Source organism: Alosa pseudoharengus, unplaced genomic scaffold (assembly GCF_046254945.1).
Source record: "Alosa pseudoharengus isolate Yale_2024_CS ecotype anadromous, Long Island Sound unplaced genomic scaffold, YU_APseudo_1.1 YU_APseudo_1.1_scf_1, whole genome shotgun sequence".
Taxonomy (NCBI): Eukaryota; Metazoa; Chordata; class Actinopteri; order Clupeiformes; family Clupeidae; genus Alosa; species Alosa pseudoharengus.
This window is the reverse complement of record NW_027468564.1, coordinates 1,446,840-1,464,286: the sequence shown is the minus strand read 5'-3', so window position 1 is coordinate 1,464,286 and position 17,447 is coordinate 1,446,840. Positions and strand designations below refer to the sequence as shown.

Here is a 17,447-nt window from a genome sequence, read left to right as displayed (position 1 = left end):
GGCGTGGCTAATGCATTGTACAAACGAAAGTTGTTCATCTTGGGGAGATACACACACCTACCAAATTTGGTGTGTCTAGCTGAAAGTATGTGCCAACCACTGCATCAGTCACCTAAGGGGGCGCTACTGAGTCCCGGGGCCAAGCCTTTATGCCTGTGTAGCCATTGTGATACCAGATGTGTGTGCCAAATTCCAAGACTTTTCAACCATGTTAACCACCTCAAAAATAGCAAAAAGGTGAACTAATAATAATAATAATAATAATAATAATCCTTACAAAAACAATAGGGCTTCGCACCTCTTGATGCGCAAGGTTGTCCTCGCACACCGTCGGTGCTCGGGCCCTAATAATTGCTTATTGTTATGGACTTCTGGAAAGTTCAGAAATGCAAAATAATAAAAAAAAAAAAATTAATCATGTGATAAAATATACAATTAATCACGATTAACTATAAAAATTCAGCGATTAATCAAGATTAAAAAAATAATCGTTGACAACCCTAATCCATAGTAAACGTATAAGGTCCAAAAATCTTCACCGTATAAGGCGAACATCAACTCCATCCCAGGAGGAAGTACACAGACACATAATGCAAGTAAGCATTGAGTACCCAGCTTTGTGAAACCTCCAAGTGGGCAGGTTAATGGTAATTGAGTCATTGAGTAATCAATTTTGCACCCAGAAGGGAGGTATGTCGACTCTCTAAAAAGTCCTTCATATTTCAAGAATGGTCGTATCCTTAATGGAAATCCTCTCTTTTCTCTTTTCTGTGATGACAGCATCATGTAAAACAAACTCCTTAGACTTTTTTGGAAACTTGTGCAGTTGCATGTCACCACGTTTGAATGAATTAGGCCCACGACACCTCAACAGTGATGACAGCTCGACTGATTTTAACTGACTTGTCGGCTGAGACTACACCAATGTAGACTACACCACTGTCATGATCCCAAAAGTCCAGCTGGTGTCTATTTAAAGGGAAGGGTACAGGCCTGCGTATCACGTCTGTGATGTATGGTGATAGTGTGTGTAACCCCTTCTTAATGGTGTGCACAGGTACTAGTTACAATCAGTATGTTAAACAATGGCGCAAACAGGATCCTGAAGGTCTCAGCGGTGGAATGGTGAGCTGGCTGAGATTCCTGAATACCAGTAGGCTAATAATTAAAGACAATAAATGTAATAGCGCGGTGCCTCCACTGTAAAAATACTACACTTACCTTAGGCTAGTGTATAATGTATTCCTACAGAATAAAAATATATAATGTATGTGTAAGTAGTAATTACACTAGTGGTGGATGCATACAAAAAAGGAATTGCCAATACACCTAAAGTATAATGAAATATAATAATCAAATATTTATTTAATAATAATGGCAACCCAAAAGCTGGCAAATGTCAGGGAGCGAACAATTCACTCAAGGTCAGGGGCGCAGCTACCCATTTTTGAGGGGTATGCAACAACAATATTGGCGCCCCCCCAACCCCCCCCCCCCAAAAAAAAAAAAAAAAAAAACACAAACACAAACAACTAAAGTAAAACAAAAGGCCAATAATTTACACTATTACTGTGCATTAGTGTCTATTGAATACGTTTTTAAAGAAATGTTGCCAATTTGATGTTTAACTTGATGTTATACTTGATAAGTATTGATAAATGGTGCATTGTCACTTTAAAAGAGTCTAAACGGTTCTCATAACGTCTTTTTGCCTGCTATTGCTCACAATGGATAAGGCTGATAAGCCTAATCTAGCCTTCTTTGTTTGCACCACATTGACAACACAATATTAAGTTATTACAAGGAGCCTTCATTGTTAGGATATGGAAACATGTAATGAGGTGCTGCTAGCGTGACATTTCTGTTTGCAGTTGGCCATTAAAAGTGCAGTATGAGCATGGTAGCCACCTAGCTATCTGAATGGAATAGGCTATGTTTCAATCGGCATTATGCTTAACAAACGCTAGTTAGTCTGTTAACATTCATATTTGCAAGCCTCCAAGCACAGACGTCATCACTTTAAATCCTACCTGTTGCCTTTCACCGTCCACGTATTTAACTGCTGTTGCATCCCTTGACATGCCATCTCCTTTTCCCTCTTTCTTTTTCTATTTTTAGTCGCCAACAGCTTTTTTTGCTGTGTCCATCTTTTTCCATAGACGGCAACTCACTACTCGTAGGCCTATCTGCTCGCCCAGCGCTCACGGCGCCCCCACTCCCTCTTCTATGTCAAAATTCTAGATGGAATCTTATGAGATAGGGCGCCTCTAGCCTGTTAGTCCTCTAAAATGTTATAGAACATTGAGAACATGTTAAAATGATTTAGAAACGGACAGCAGTAGCTACATATAGAAAAAAATGTTACCATCGCTTTGGCGCCCCCATGGAGCTGCGCCCCTATGCGCCGCATGTAGCGCATACCCACTTTTTGCGCCACTGCTCAAGGTTAACGTTAACAGGATAAAACCGAACGTTAACGAATGATAATGTTAAAGATTAACATATAATGCTATGTTAGCTTAAGCTAAACAGCCCCAGTGTGAAAGACAGACAACAATACAATATACCTATCATTCAATCACAACAATATACAAATCACAAAATAGTATCATATATCATATGATGCCATAACCCAACCCAAGCGCTGGCCGTTGGAGCTCGTTGGTGCACTGAAGCGAAGTCAACTCTATGAGCTGAAGGCAGGGTAGCAACTGCTACAATGTCCGTCCGACTCGCCGGTCGCTCAAGGCGAAGACCGTGTGTGTGTGTGTGTATCAGTGTAAGTGTACTCACGAACAGTTTCACTCCACTCAGCCAACAAGCCGATGACCGTTATCCCGATGTAGAAGGGAGGCAAGCAGCGGCCTTGAGCTAGCCAAGGCAGCCAGTGACACCAGCAGTAGCAGGGCGGTTGGACCTCCGGTGGGCTCAGCACCGGTGGTGAAACAGTCGTCCTGGGGAAGGTGTAGCTCCGGTGGGCTCAGCACCGGAGGTAACAGGTGTCCTTCAGAGGTCGGGTAGCTCCGGTGGGTCCAGCACCGGAGGTATAAACGAGTTCGTCTCCGAAGAACTGCAGCAAAAGCTAGAGTAGCTAGTAGCTAACGACAAGTAGCACTAGCTAAACAGTAAGCTCTGAGGCAAGTTGAACAAGACCCGACGAGAGACACGAAGCCAGTCCACACCAAACCGATCACCATAAATGTGACTCACTCGCACAGTTCACCGTTCGTGGGCCGGGGTACATAAAAGCACCGCTAAGTCTCCACGAAACAGCACCGGCGGACAGAGCAGGAACAGTGACCTCTCTTTACTCCGGGCAGACTGGGACTCACAAGTCTTCTCCTCTCTGAGGAGATGGAACCTTCACATTACCCGCGATTCCGCGGGCATAAACAAATAACAGATAATGATTTGCTGCTTAAACAATTCAAATAAAAGCAAAACAAACAAAGACATTTGATTGGTTTACACGTATAGAATGTCATAAATCACAGAAGCAAGTGAATCACAAAGCATTCTGGTACATGGAGTAAATTCATACAGTAACAAAAGGGTAGTGCAAGGTTATTAATCTGAAAAACGTCAATTTTATAGGTGCTTACATGTGTAATACTCCTTATCTGTGGGTGGCGTACTCCGTAGTGTTGGTCTAGGAATGTTACCTGTATAACCATAGAGATACGAGATCAGTATTGATTGATAAAGTGATGGTCATGCTCCTGACCAGTTAGTCCAGTATAGAATATCACAACATAGACTACACCACTGCCATGATCCCTAGAAGCGACTCACTCGACATGAAAATTACCATCACCACACAGATATATGAAGGTGCCTCATAATAGAACTGATAGAAACACCAATCCACTACTATTACCACTGCTAGGTAATAAGAAAGTACTGAGCATTTGAGCAATACTGAGCCAGCTAACTCCAGACGCACCAGAAAATAAGTGGTCAGGATTATAGTGCACCCCTATGGTTGCCTTATACCTTCCCAGAATGTAGAAAATACTGTATGATAATGTTATTTGGAGGTGGGTCCAACAGGAAAGAGATGGATTTTAAGACAACAAAGTTAAACAACAATGAACAGAGTGTAATGTAACATATTTCTCTTTATTTTACATCAAAGTCCAGTACTTTAAAATACCGGGCCCTATCATGACATTCTAAAGTGCATCGTCACTCGTCAAAAGTCTATTCAAATTTAGTAGGATGTCCAGTTCACATTGGGAGGGGTTCCGTTATCAAAAGTGGAGCGCATGGCGTAACAAGGTGTTCCTAGGTCTTTTAATCAGTCATATGGTTGTGTTTGGGGCGTAACATCATTTTAAACCAATGAGAATGACATCTGTCATTCACTTTAGCGGCGCAATGTGCGATATGCCTTCATACAGACATACGATGCCTTCATACAGACATACGCTACCTCCAGACCGCTGCGCTCCTCAGACGAACGACGTCTAGCTCTACCTCCGGTACGCTCAGGCCAATCCAAACTTTTCTCATCTGTTGTTCCTCGTTGGTGGAACACACTGCCAGTTCCTACAAGGGCAGGGACATCCCTCTCCATTTTCAAAAAACTCCTGAAGACCCAGCTCTTTAGAGAACATCTCCTCTCATAGCAACACTACAACAAGTCTTGCTGATCCTAGCACTCACCAGCCGTCTTAAACGGACACGTAACTGTTAAAAACAGCACTAACTGATGCACTTATTCTTACTGTACTTATTCTTATGTTTTTTTAAATTGTCCGAATATTGTTGAGAATCGCTCTAAAACTTAAACTGTTTACCATGTTGTTAGTCGCTTTGGTTAAAAATGCGTCAGCCAAATGTAATGTAATGTAATGTAATGTAATGTCAAATAAATGCATTGGTATTTTGGCATTCAACGGCGCATTTGAAGGAGGCTGCTTGCGAGACCATATGAAATAGTCATTCTTAAACCATGCATTACTAAAACCTAGCATAGCCTTCACGCATTTGCACTCGTCTATTATTTGAACTCAATGGCAAAGTGAAACTAACTTCACCAAGGTGTTAGTCAACGAAGACAGTTATATGCAGTTACTTTCACTATTGACTGACAATGGGTTACCATCGAAAACATAGGCTGGAAAAAGCAACACTTACCCTAATATTGCTCAAATGACTGAATAAAACAACATTTATCCTGCAGAGGAGTTGCTTATATCTCGTGACAGTGCGTCTTCAGCTGTGCTCCATACGTGTCTCTCGCCTCTCCCCTAATCACTTTTAACCGTCATTACCAATTTGCAAATGATGGTGAATAACTACTCATCATGAGATGTACAGTATTTCGTAATATCTTTATTCTAATTATGTTTCCCATTGTAATCGTGCAATTTGTAATGCTTTGCATGGACGTGCGCTGGTGTGCGTTCATGAATGATATAAGGATGGTGCGTGCACCTGCCAATATGACTGTTGACATGCGCTCTTAAAATAGCATATGAACAACTCGCCATTGACTTCTGACCAGGTTTAGGTGGTGTATGATAGCGATTTTTAGACAACGCGCCAGGCCCCTCCCTAGGTTGTTAATTGCCACACCCCTGGTCGCAATGTTTAAAAAATAAACGTGCAAAATACCGAATTAAGCTTTGCGCGGGTGAATAACGAACATTACGCCATGCGCTGGAGCCCAAAATACAGCCCACCAGGTTATAAGACAGTGTGCCTTCCACGGCACACCTCCCCCCCTCTCCCACCTCCCCCCAAGATTCTAAATCAATTGTATGCACCATATTGCTATGTAGCATAGTCATATTATACACCATTTGAAAGCTTGGGCTCTTGGGAATCCATATACTGTATGACAACCTTTTCATGTACAATCTGTATAGTCCTTTACATTGTCATATTAATCTTACTATGTACAATTAAATTTAATTAAAAATGGAGTACAAGTACAGAGACAACAAAATGCAGTTTGTGTCTAACCAGAAGTGCAAAAAAGCAGAAAAGTGCAATGTGATATATAAAGTAGTTGGTGCATAGACAGGACAAAAGATATAATGAAGTGTAGACAGTAGTGTACAGTTGTTTTCAGAAGGTGGTTTAGAGTAGTATAAATTAAATATAAGTATGTGCAGTGTATTAGCAGTAACCTTATAAGAGCAGAATAAATATGGCTATGTAATATGAACAAGTAGTACGTAAGAACAATATAGATATATGCAGTGTATTAAAGAAGCACTATGCAACAATTTTAGCAAAAATGACCTTAATTATGCAGGTTGAGAGTCGTTCTGATGGTTCTACAACACTTTCTGGGTCGTTTGATGGGTGCTTCATCTCCCCCTATCGCTTCTCCGTGGAAAAAACGAATATGCAACTTTCTGTCCGGGTAAATCCGGATGTGACTCAGCGGAAGTATCCAAGCACGCCTCAAAAATGTAGTCAGATTGTAGTTTCGAGTGAACATAGGGCGAGCTTTTGTGGAATGGCATGAAGTGAGACACTCTGAAGACTGCAAAACAGACGCTGACTTGGCTTTGCTGTTGAAATTGTAAGCCTACCCTTGGGTGAACTTCGTCTTTGTAATGTGGTTTGATAGTCTCTTGAACAATGTGTATGCTCAACCGTTTTATTGTGAGCCCTGTATGTGTTTAGCTTGGTTTCTTGATGGCTAGCTCGCTAGCTAGTGGGGGTTTAGCGTAGCAGTCACTTGCTACCGAAGCTGCAGGGGGAGCTGTGTAGTGAAAAATGTGAGCCAAAATCCAGCGAAAAACCCAAAAACAGCGAAGGAATAACCAGACCTGCATAGTGATTCTTTAACAGAATATATTACAGAAAAACTGAATAAATATGGATATTTAGTATGAACCATGATCAAAACTGTTAGGTGTCTTCTAAAATAATTGTCGAACAGTTGCAATATTGCTAAGTTATTATGGCTTGCTGAAAATTGTATAAGAAAATGTGGAGTAACTTTTGCCCACAATATCTTCACACCAAACCACATCAGAGTGTTCCTTTAACCAAAAAACAAACAACAAACTTAAATGTAAACTTAACAACTTAACAAGTTAGATTGTCAAATACATCAAATAAAACAATTAATCAAATACAAAGTAAAATACAGACCACCCAAAAGCAGGGGCTCCTGCAGGAATGGATGCACACCCACCTACCAAACCCCCGTTAGCAAAAAACGGATGTAATGCTAGCCTAACATTTTCACAAGCACACACAAACTTCTCTAATAATTGTCTAACAGTGGCAATATGGCTAAGCTATGGCTTGCCGAAAATTGTATATAGGAAAATGTGGAGTAACTTGTGGAAACAATATCTTCACACCAAACCATATCAGAGTGTTCCTTTAATGAGATAGAACTTCAATAGTGACTAAATGGGCACCGTGGCAAATTCTCTAGACCCCTCATAGGCCAACAATCTGTATTTGTTTGTATGACAGGTGAACGTCATGGCTGTGAACTCTCTGGACCTGCTCTTCAGAACTCTGGATGAGTTGAAGGCTGAAGACCTGAAGCGGTTCAGGACGTACCTGTCTGAGAGGACGGTGGAGGGGTTTGAGCCCATCCCCAAAGGAAACCTGGAGGACAAGTGTGCTACAGATGTTGCCTCTAAGATGAAGGAGGCCTATGGGGAAGAAGGCTCAGTGAAAATGACTCTGACCATCCTGAAGATGATGAATCTCAACGATCTTGCAGTCAAACTACAAGAGAGGTAGATATACACAACTCACACACACACAAACACACACACACATCTATGCCTGTTATAATGATTGTGTGTGTGTGTGTGTGTGTGTGTGTGTGTGTGTGTGTGTGTGTGAGTGAGAGAGAGAGAAAGAGAGAGAGAGAGGCGGGGGGGGGGTGTTTTGTAACATTAACTGGGTACGCATTCAACTATTAATGTTCATTTGTTGCATTGTGTCTTTGTGTTTGCAGACCGCAGACACAGAAACCTCCATCTCCAGTGCCCAGCTGTGTGTCCTTGAAGAATGATGAGTCCATGCCTGATCCTCTTACCTTCAAACAAAACTGTAATAAGGTTTGTGAAAAGCCTACAGGAACCACAGCATAGCCATACAGTTTAAGTTCACCCACACTTTATATAAATAAAGAATGTTGACAGTGCAAATACTGCTGTTGCATATATATACTGTGCATTAGTTTTGAACATTTGAACATTTGCAAAAACACCACCGTACCATAAAATCCAATGTCAGCTTCTTCCTCATGAATGGAGGATGAATTGATGGTGTACCTGGGAAAGTAATTGAAAAAAAAATCTGAAATTACCTGTGAAGTACGTTTGACCATTTCACTGTTAGCATATTGGAAAAGGTCGTTAACAGCTCAGCTCAGTGAGAGAAATTCACTCAGTGGAGGTATCCTTAGGAAGAGCCTGAGGGCTGAGAAATTTAAGCAAAGCACCTTGAGGGAGAAAGAAAAGATATGTTAGTATTTCCATATTTTGATATTTAGAAGGGATGCAGCTGCTTTCCCAACTACTAATGCTTATTGTAAAAACATCCCAAGCTAATGTTATACATTGACCTAGGCCTACTTGTAGCTTAACATAGCATTTAAGCATTCTGCTGTTTGAGAATTAGACAGACGCACCTGGTGCTTTGAAGACCGTAAACAGCTGGCGTGCATGAATACTGCTAGACATGAATGTTCCAGTCTGCTTTGATGCACGAATTTATGTTTTTTTTATACAATGAATTTATCGTGTAGTTTTCCTAACCCCCATTTGGTAAATAGATTATCACGGTCGAATAATTAGTATAGCAGAGAAGCTATGCCACTTTCATCAAAACCTATTACAAAGCTATAACAATGTTATGTCATTAAATTTGATAAACAGTGATTCTGGAACAGATCTCCGTCTTCCTTATCCCGTTAATAAACATATTACAGTATGTAACCATATTCCGTCCGTTCGAAAAAAAAGTTGCGCTAACTGTTCTAGTTTGTTACAAGCAGCATGGGCCGTCAGACAGGTAGTTAACATAAACATTTTTTGCTAGGCTACCCTTCCTGCTGCGACATTACACCATTTGTACAAGACAAGTAGAGCTATTTTATCCAGTGTAATTTATCACTTACCACTGCCTCTTCCTTTCTCTTCTTTTTTTTCTGGCTTCCGGACGCATAACTCCACTTCATTATGACTGCCGAGGTTTTATATTTTCCCGGCAGCAGAGATCAGGAACCTGGCTGGCTGGCTGCTGTCAGCGACTACTGAGAGGGGCCCCCTTGAGGGGGATCCCGGTATTGCCGGTAACAGTGTCGTTGCACTTTACTGCATTGACTATCAAAGGGGCGCTCACAGTTTGTCATCTTATTCTTAACCAGTCGTTGTCTTGGGGCCATTGGCCAGCTCGGGGCCCCAAGACAACGACGGGCCTGCTGCTGTGTAATGCTTGGTCAGTTCATAATAACATCTCCCAGGTGATTTCTACGGCGGCGATAACTAATCCTAGTCGTCCATTATGCTAGCAGCGTTACCTAAACTGCTACTCTGGTCAATAAGTACAATAGAAAGGCTATGCGGATCAGAGCATAACAATTTATTTGTCAGGTATAAGTTACTTATCCAATACATTTTAGAAAGTACATCTAAATGAATAATGTGAAAGTTACGAAAACAGGTTAAAGGAACATTTAGGAAACCTTATGAAACAATCATAGAATGAACATACCAGCTCAGAGGATGATGGCTACACACCAGAGGGGTGCGGGAGATTCTGACTACAGAATGGCTCCTAGAATCATCCGTGAACTTCACTTAAATAAGCTACTTAGTTTGTGGTTGGTTACATTGATATGGATCACATGATTGGAGGTCAGCTGATTTGGGATCACATGAGGAGGTCAGCTGATGAGACTTATATATATATATGTCAGGTATAAGTTACTCATCCAATACATTTTAAAAACTTATACCTGACAAATATATATATCTGTATATATATATATTTATATATATATATATATATATATATATATATATCAGTATATATACTCTTTTGATCCTGTGAGGGAAATTTGGTCTCTGCATTTATCCCAATCCGTGAATTAGTGAAACACACTCAGCACACAGTAAACACAGTGAGGTGAAGCACACACTAATCCCGGCGCAGTGAGCTGCCTGCAACAACAGCGGCACTCGGGGAGCAGTTTGCATCTAACCAGAAGTGCAAAAAAGCAGAAAAGTGCACTGTGATATACAGAGTATAGACAGGTGGTGCATAGCCAGGACAGGATATATAGTGCAGTGTAGACAGTAGTATACAGTTGGTTTACAGAAGGTGGTTTACAGTAATATAAATTATATATAAATATGTGAAGTGTATTAGCAGTAACCTTATAAGAGCAGACTATAAATATGGCCATGTAGTATGAACAACATGTACAGATATGTGCAGTGTAGTAACCTGCACATAGGCTACTGTAACAACAAACTTACCCTGACTGACCTTGCTCGGAACTGACTTGGACCAGACTACAGAGTTACAGAGTTTCCCAGTTAGGGGCTCGTCATCACATTTGTCGTTACGTTGTAGTTCATTTGTAGGCCTTTCTTGTTTTCAACAGTTTTAATGTGAACTTGGGAATTTGCAGTTTTTGTCCCTTGAAAGCTGCATAATCTTTCTTTCATAAGCGTCTTACACTATATTTTAAGCAAATACAGTTGCTTATTTAAGATTAGTGATCGTATGTTTTAACCTTTGTTGTGGCATGTTTTTCACACATTCCAATGGCAAGAACACTCGTGGGAAAAACAAAGTAATCACTTGTCATTCCCAGGTGCCATAAATGCGAGGACAGCACACATGACTTTACTACTAGGGACTTTACATTTATTTACATGTACAAGTAAAACAATTCATGAAACATAAAGTAAAATGCATACCACCCAAAAGTAAGGAAAGAGAAAATGATAAGGAAAGAGAAAGATAAGGATAGAGAGAGGGAGAGAGAGAAAGGCTGAGAGGTCAAAGAAAGGGGAGAGTGACCCCCAGCCCCTGTAGCAGAAGAATAAGAGACTTTCTCTCTAAGAGCAATCCTGCTTTATCCAGAAGATCATCTGAATATGCATGACCCTCCAATCCGGCCTGCAGTTCATTGGTCATGTGGTGTGAAAACATGGGTGTGATATTCACATACAGTGTATTTCTTAGTCTACTACAACTATGCACAGATACATTAGATTGTAATGAAACCATTATCAGACTGTAGCCCACTTTACAAGTATTAAGTCAAGACCATACATGTGTTATATTCACAAAATACATTTACAGAGATTTCAGAAGTGGCCATCAAATCAGTGGGGTTTTCACTGTATGATAATTAGGTAGGCCTGGCACTCTGTGCAGTGAAGGAAAGTCCTTTGTTTGAGATGGACGTGGCCATTTGGCTGCTTTGGCACAAACTCCTGGCCTTACAGTAGACAAAATAGGTGGAAATGTGCCCTCTGAAGTAGGCACAGTGAAATGTCAGGGGAAAAGTCTAGAAATGGCCTATACCAGATCATGTTAATAATGTTGAAATATGGGTGTAAATTTATGATACACTTTTAAAGTGTGTGGTACAACGCTTTGATCAGAAACCAATGCCAAAATATAAAAGCAACAGTTTTGCTCCCATTGCTGTGAGATGATAGATAGACTCAAGGGGAAATTCAAGGTCTCAGTAGCATACAGACATCACACACAACATGCACTTACAGCGGAAAAATTAATATGCATATTATAAAACTCCACTGTACAATAGAGACAGTAGAAGATAAACATGATACTAAAATACTAAATACTAAATATACTATATAAACTAAATCAAATATCAACATAGTGTGCTTAAGGATGATCAAGCATGACAGGGCAGGGACTGAGCCTGTAATTCAGTGTGCATTGTAAGGTGCTCTATGAGAGTGAGTGTCATGGTGATGGTGCATATGAGTAAGTCCAACAGTGCGACAGTGCATGAAAACATGTTAGGGTCATTCCATGCCAAATCAACAGATTTTACAAAATATTTCCGTCTGACCATCCTGGATTTGCATCAAACTTTGTGTCAATAATCTTATTGTACCTAACAACATCCATGCAAAAGTTTTGAATAATTCATGCTAGATCCTTGGAATTTTCAGGGATTGATCAACAGTGTCTTCTAAAATAATTGTCTAATAGTTGCAATATTGCTAAGTTATGGCTTGCTGAAAATTGTATATAGGAAAATGTGGAGTAACTTGTACCCACAGTATCTTCACACCAAACCACATCAGAGTGTTCCTTTAACAAGCTAGAACTTCAATAGCGATAAAGACTAAATGGGCACCGTGGCAAACTGTCTAGACCACTCAGAGACCAAGTATCTGTATGTGTCTGTATGTCAGGTGAACGTCATGGCTGTGAACTCTCTGGACCTGCTGCTCGAAACTCTGGATGAGTTGGAGACTGCAGACCTGAAGCGGTTCAGGACGTACCTGTCTGAAAGGACGGTGGAGGAGTTAAAGCCCATCCCCAAAGGAAAGATGGAGGACAAATGTGCTACTGATGTTGCCTCTATGATGAAGGAGGCCTATGGGGAGGAAGGCTCAGTGAAAATGACTCTGACCATCCTGAGGAAGATGAACCTCAACGACCTTGCAGCCAAACTAGAAGAGAGGTAGCTATACACAACTCTCACACACACACACACAGGTCCGGAGTGGGACACTTAAGTTTACCAGGAAATTACAAGTTCACATGGCCCTTTTTTTTTGGGGGGGGGGGGGGCTACTTGAAACTGAATGTTAAATCAAATGTTAAATTAAGGAGGACCCAACACACATTTTAATAATATTTTATTTGTGAGGGCTTTTGAGATCTGGGGTTATTACCTTACAGTAAAATGAATTATCATTAGACCTACTACACGTCTCCCCTGCACACATGAGAGTTTGTCAGAGCCGTGCCACTGGAGGAAGGGCCGCTCATTATTGCAAAGACTTGATTGTGACTTTGTGTGAAGGCTACGTTGTTGTTTGGGGAACTGCGAGTGAGAGGCTGCGACTGAAGTGCCGTGAGGGCGGAGCAAATGAACTTTGGAAACAATAGGCCACATTTATATTCAGACCAAAACATTAACGGCCCACCAGGAATCCTCCAGAAGCTTCTGATTAGCTACTCTCCGGGCCCACACACACACACACACACACACACACACACGCGCACACACGCACAACAGTATTTCCCCAGTACTCTTAAAAATATTCTGTTGTATGTATTAAGTGTATAATTTAAATGCATTTATAATGAATTGGCTTTGTCTTCTTGCATGTTTATCCAGGGATGTTGCAGACTCAAGAGACATAGATGGTGAGACTTTAACACATTCTACACCTACCTGTACCTCATGTTTGAGTACTTCACACTGAGTGCACTTAAATGATTTTTTAAGAAACTTTTTTCTTTTTACTTTTTGTATGAGGGAGCAATTGTTCCAGACTCAAATAAGGAAGATGTTTAGACTTTTATAATGACACACTTATAAATTATATGTACAGCATAATTATGATGCACTAGTAGTTATGTATAACTCAGTAACATTTTATATTAAGACACGCATATTCACCATTAATTAGCTACTTACTAACATGTGTATTAGTATAGCACACTAGCCTTTGTTAGTCATTATAAGTCACTAATTAATACCTTATTCTGCAAGACCTTATTCTGCCCTTACTAGACCCTTAATTAAGAATTTGCCCTATGTAAGTTCCTAATTACCCATTATTAATAGTTATTAAATAAGTTGTTGCATATGAATTATGACATAAATTTGCATGGCTCAATATGGGGCTTGTAAGGTGGTAGTACCACAAGAACAGTTATCACCCCTAATAATACTTATCAAAGATGGTCTATTCATATGGAACAAGACACAAAACCACAAGTGCTAATAGTGTACAAATAACTCATAATTAAGTCTTTGTAATGCAGAATATGTTCCCTATTCTAAAGATGGGTCTAAAATCGATTTTTGTATTTGTGCTAACTTGGCTGTCTGCTTGTTGTGTAGCCTACTGTGCAGTGGTACGAAAGGTACTACCACCTTACAAGCCCCATACTGAGCCATGCAAATTTATGTCATAATTCATATGCAACAACGTATTTAATAACTATGAATAAGGGGTAATTAGGAGTTTACATAGGGGAAAATCTTAATTAAGGGTCTAGTAAGGGTAGAATAAGGTCTTGCTGTAATTAGATAGATAGATAGATAGATAGATACTTTATTGATCCCCAGGGGAAATTCAAGGTCTCAGTAGCATACAGACAACACACACACATTCACTAACAGCAGAAAAAGTAATTAAAGTATATAATATAAAAACACAGTTAAGCAATAAGGACAGTAGAATATAAAGAATATACTAAATACACTAAAATACAAATTATAATAACTAACACTTAATCTCAATTCATTCTAAAAAACAGTATCCACATAGTGGTGATTAATCAATCAAGAGGCGCTTGTAATGACTGAGGCAGGGACTGAGCCTGTGATTCTCTGTGCATAGTAAGGTAAGGTAAGGTGCTCTGTGTGAGTGAGTGAATGTCATAGTGGGTGATAGTGCAATGGTGATAGTGGTCATGGTGATAGTGCAAATGAGTAAGTCCAACAGTGCAACAATGCAGAAATAAAGTCTATATATCTATATTTTATATATATAACTATTTTAAGAAAAGGTATAAGTGTGGCCACAGTTCGGCTGTGGCATGGAGGGAGTGGTTATGCATATGTGCTAATGTGCTAATATAGCACGCAAACAGTGAGGCAGAAAGACAGTGGTAAAAGTGGCTAGTGGTAAAAAGTGGCTAGTGGACAGACAGTATCCAGACATGGGGGGGGGGGTGAAGAGGCAGACAGACTATGCAGAGAAGTCTATCTCTCCTCTTCCCTTAAGTGAAGCATTGAACAGCTCAATGGCCCTGGGGACAAATGAATTTCTCAGTCTGTCTGTTGTGCAAGGCAGTGAGCGAAGTCTCCAGCTGATCAGGCTCTTCTGCTTAACAATAGTGCTGTGGAGTGGGTGACACTCATTGTCCAAGATGTTGATCAGTTTGTTCAGGGTCCTTTTGTCAGATAGTGAAGTGATGCCCTCCAGTTCAGCTCCCACTACAGAGCCAGCTTTCCTTACCAGCCTGTCAATTCGCCCCGCATCCTTTTTCCTTGTGCTTCCTTCCCAGCATACTACTGCATAGAAAAGGCAGCTGGCAACAACAGACTGGTAGAACATCCTGAGGAGCTTGCTGCACACATTGAAGGACTGCAGCCTCCTCAGGAAGTACAGCCTGCTCTGTCCTTTCTTGTAGAGTGCATCAGTGTTGGCTGACCAGTCCAGTTTACTGTCCAGGTGGAGACCCAGGTACTTGTAGGTGCTTACCACCTCCACATTGACCCCATCAATGTGGACTGGTAGCAGAGTGGGCTTAGACCTGCGGAAATCCACCACCATCTCCTTGGTCTTTGAAGTGTTGAGTTGAAGATGATTGAGTTTGCACCATTGCACAAAGTCATCCACCAGGCTCCTGTACTCCTCCTCCTGCCCGTTCCTGATACACCCCAGAATTGCAGTATCGTCAGAAAACTTCTGCAAGTGGCATGACTCGGTGTTGCAGCAGAAGTCAGATGTGTACAGGGTGAACAGGACTGGAGAGAGCACAGTTCCCTGTGGCGCTCCGGTGCTGCTGATCACAGTGTCAGAGAGACAGTTCTTCAGTCTGACGAACTGTGGTCGCTCGGTCAGGTAATCTGTAATCCAGGTTACCAGGTGAGCGTCCACACCCATCTGCAAGAGCTTGTCTCCCAGTCTGAGGGGTTGGATGGTATTAAAAGCACTTGAGAAATCAAAGAACATGATTCTCACAGCACTTTTCCCCTTGTCTAGGTGAGAATGTGTCCTGTGTAGAAGATAAGTGATGGCATCGTCCACGCCCACTTTCTCCTGGTATGCAAACTGTAGCGGGTCTAGTGCATGGCGTACCTGGGGTCTGAGCATGCCTAAGAGCCTCCACATCCTGGGGTCTGAGCATGCCTAAGATGCCTCCACATCCTTGTGATGTAAGAGCGACAGGTCTGTAGTCATTAAGCTCACTAGGGTGTGGCTTCTTAGGGACAGGGGTGAGAAATGATGTCTTCCACAGTGTTGGAACTTGTCCAAGGCGTAGGCTCAAATTGAAGATGTGCTTCAGTGGCTCCCCTAGTTCAGCAGCACAGGCCTTGAGTAGCCTTGGACACAGTCTGTCAGGCCCCGGTGCTTTATTGCTGCGCAGTGTTTTTAGTTGGGCTCTCACTTGAGCTGTTGTGATGATGGGGGGTGTAAGGGGGGAGGGGTGCATCTGGGATCTGTGTGTCTGATGGCTGTTGACTGAGGTCGTTGTCACCTCATTGTTTGTGATCGCCATGTGGGGGAGGGGTGCAATATCCAGTGATGGTGGGGGTACGATAGCCTGTGATGGTGGAGGTGAGTGTTGCACTGGTATTGAGGGGGGGTGGGGGCTGGGGGGTGGTGGACAGACCACCGCCATTGGAGCTGGAGCAGGGCAGTCAAACCTGTTGTAAAAGTGGTTCAACTGGTTCGCCCTGTCCAGGTCCCCCTCCACAGAGCTGCTGCTCTTCTTCAGGCCAGTGATAACTTTCATGCAGTCCCATGTCTCCTTCAAGTTGTTTTCCTGCAACTTCTGTTCCATCTTCCTTCTGTAGTCCTCCTTAGCCTGCTTCAGCTTGAATTTGAGTTCCCCTTGCACACGCCTCAGCTCTGCCATGTCCCCCTCTCTGTACGCCATCTTTTTCCTGTTAAGAAGGGTCTTGACATTGCTGGTTATCCAAGGCTTGTTGTTGGGAAAGCAGCGTACAGTTTTGGTGGGAACAACAATGTCCATGCAGAAGTTCAGGTAGTCAGTTGTGCACTGTGTGACCTCCTCTAGGTCCTCTCCATTCTGTAACACACTCCAGTCAGTGCACTCGAAGCAGTCTCTCAGAGCCTCATCCGCTTCAGGTGTCCACTTCCTGAAGGTGCGTGGGGCAACTGGTAGCCTCTGTACTTTGGGCTTGTACATTGGCTAATGATGAATGAGGTTGTGGTCTGACTTTCCCAGTGGGGGGAGGGGGTTTGCACTGTATGCATCCCTCACGTTTGCATACATGAGGTCTATTGTCCTGTTTTTCCTTGTAGGGCAGTCAACAAACTGGTAGAAATTCGTGAGTGTGGAATCCAGTGTTATGTGATTGAAGTCGCCAGAGATCACAAACAAGGCCTTGCGATTGTGGAGTGGATGACGTCGCACGCTGTATCCGGGAGAGCTCGAGGTGGAACGTAAACACAGACAGCAATTGCGTGTGAGAACTCCCTCGGCATGTAGTACGGACGGAGACTAACCGCTAATAACTC

The 17,447-nt window shown here is 41.9% G+C and overlaps 1 protein-coding gene across 5 annotated transcripts in view; it reads left to right on the top strand.

The window, feature by feature from the left end:
* Positions 1-17,447, top strand: part of LOC143119887 (NACHT, LRR and PYD domains-containing protein 3-like) — a 191,514-nt gene that overhangs the window by 95,650 nt on the left and 78,417 nt on the right. For 4 of the 5 annotated variants that reach the window (XR_012986330.1, XR_012986331.1, XM_076281339.1 and 1 more), the window contains exons 2-5: positions 7,450-7,721; positions 7,946-8,048; positions 12,405-12,676; positions 13,340-13,368. Coding sequence is in view for 3 of the 5 variants with exons in the window: in XM_076281339.1 (XP_076137454.1) it covers positions 7,459-7,721; positions 7,946-8,048; positions 12,405-12,676; positions 13,340-13,368 (667 nt within the window). In the remaining 2 variants the exon portion in view is untranslated. The remainder of the gene's footprint in view (positions 1-7,449; positions 7,722-7,945; positions 8,049-12,404; positions 12,677-13,339; positions 13,369-17,447) is intronic. The other variant, XM_076281340.1, reaches the window with a different exon arrangement.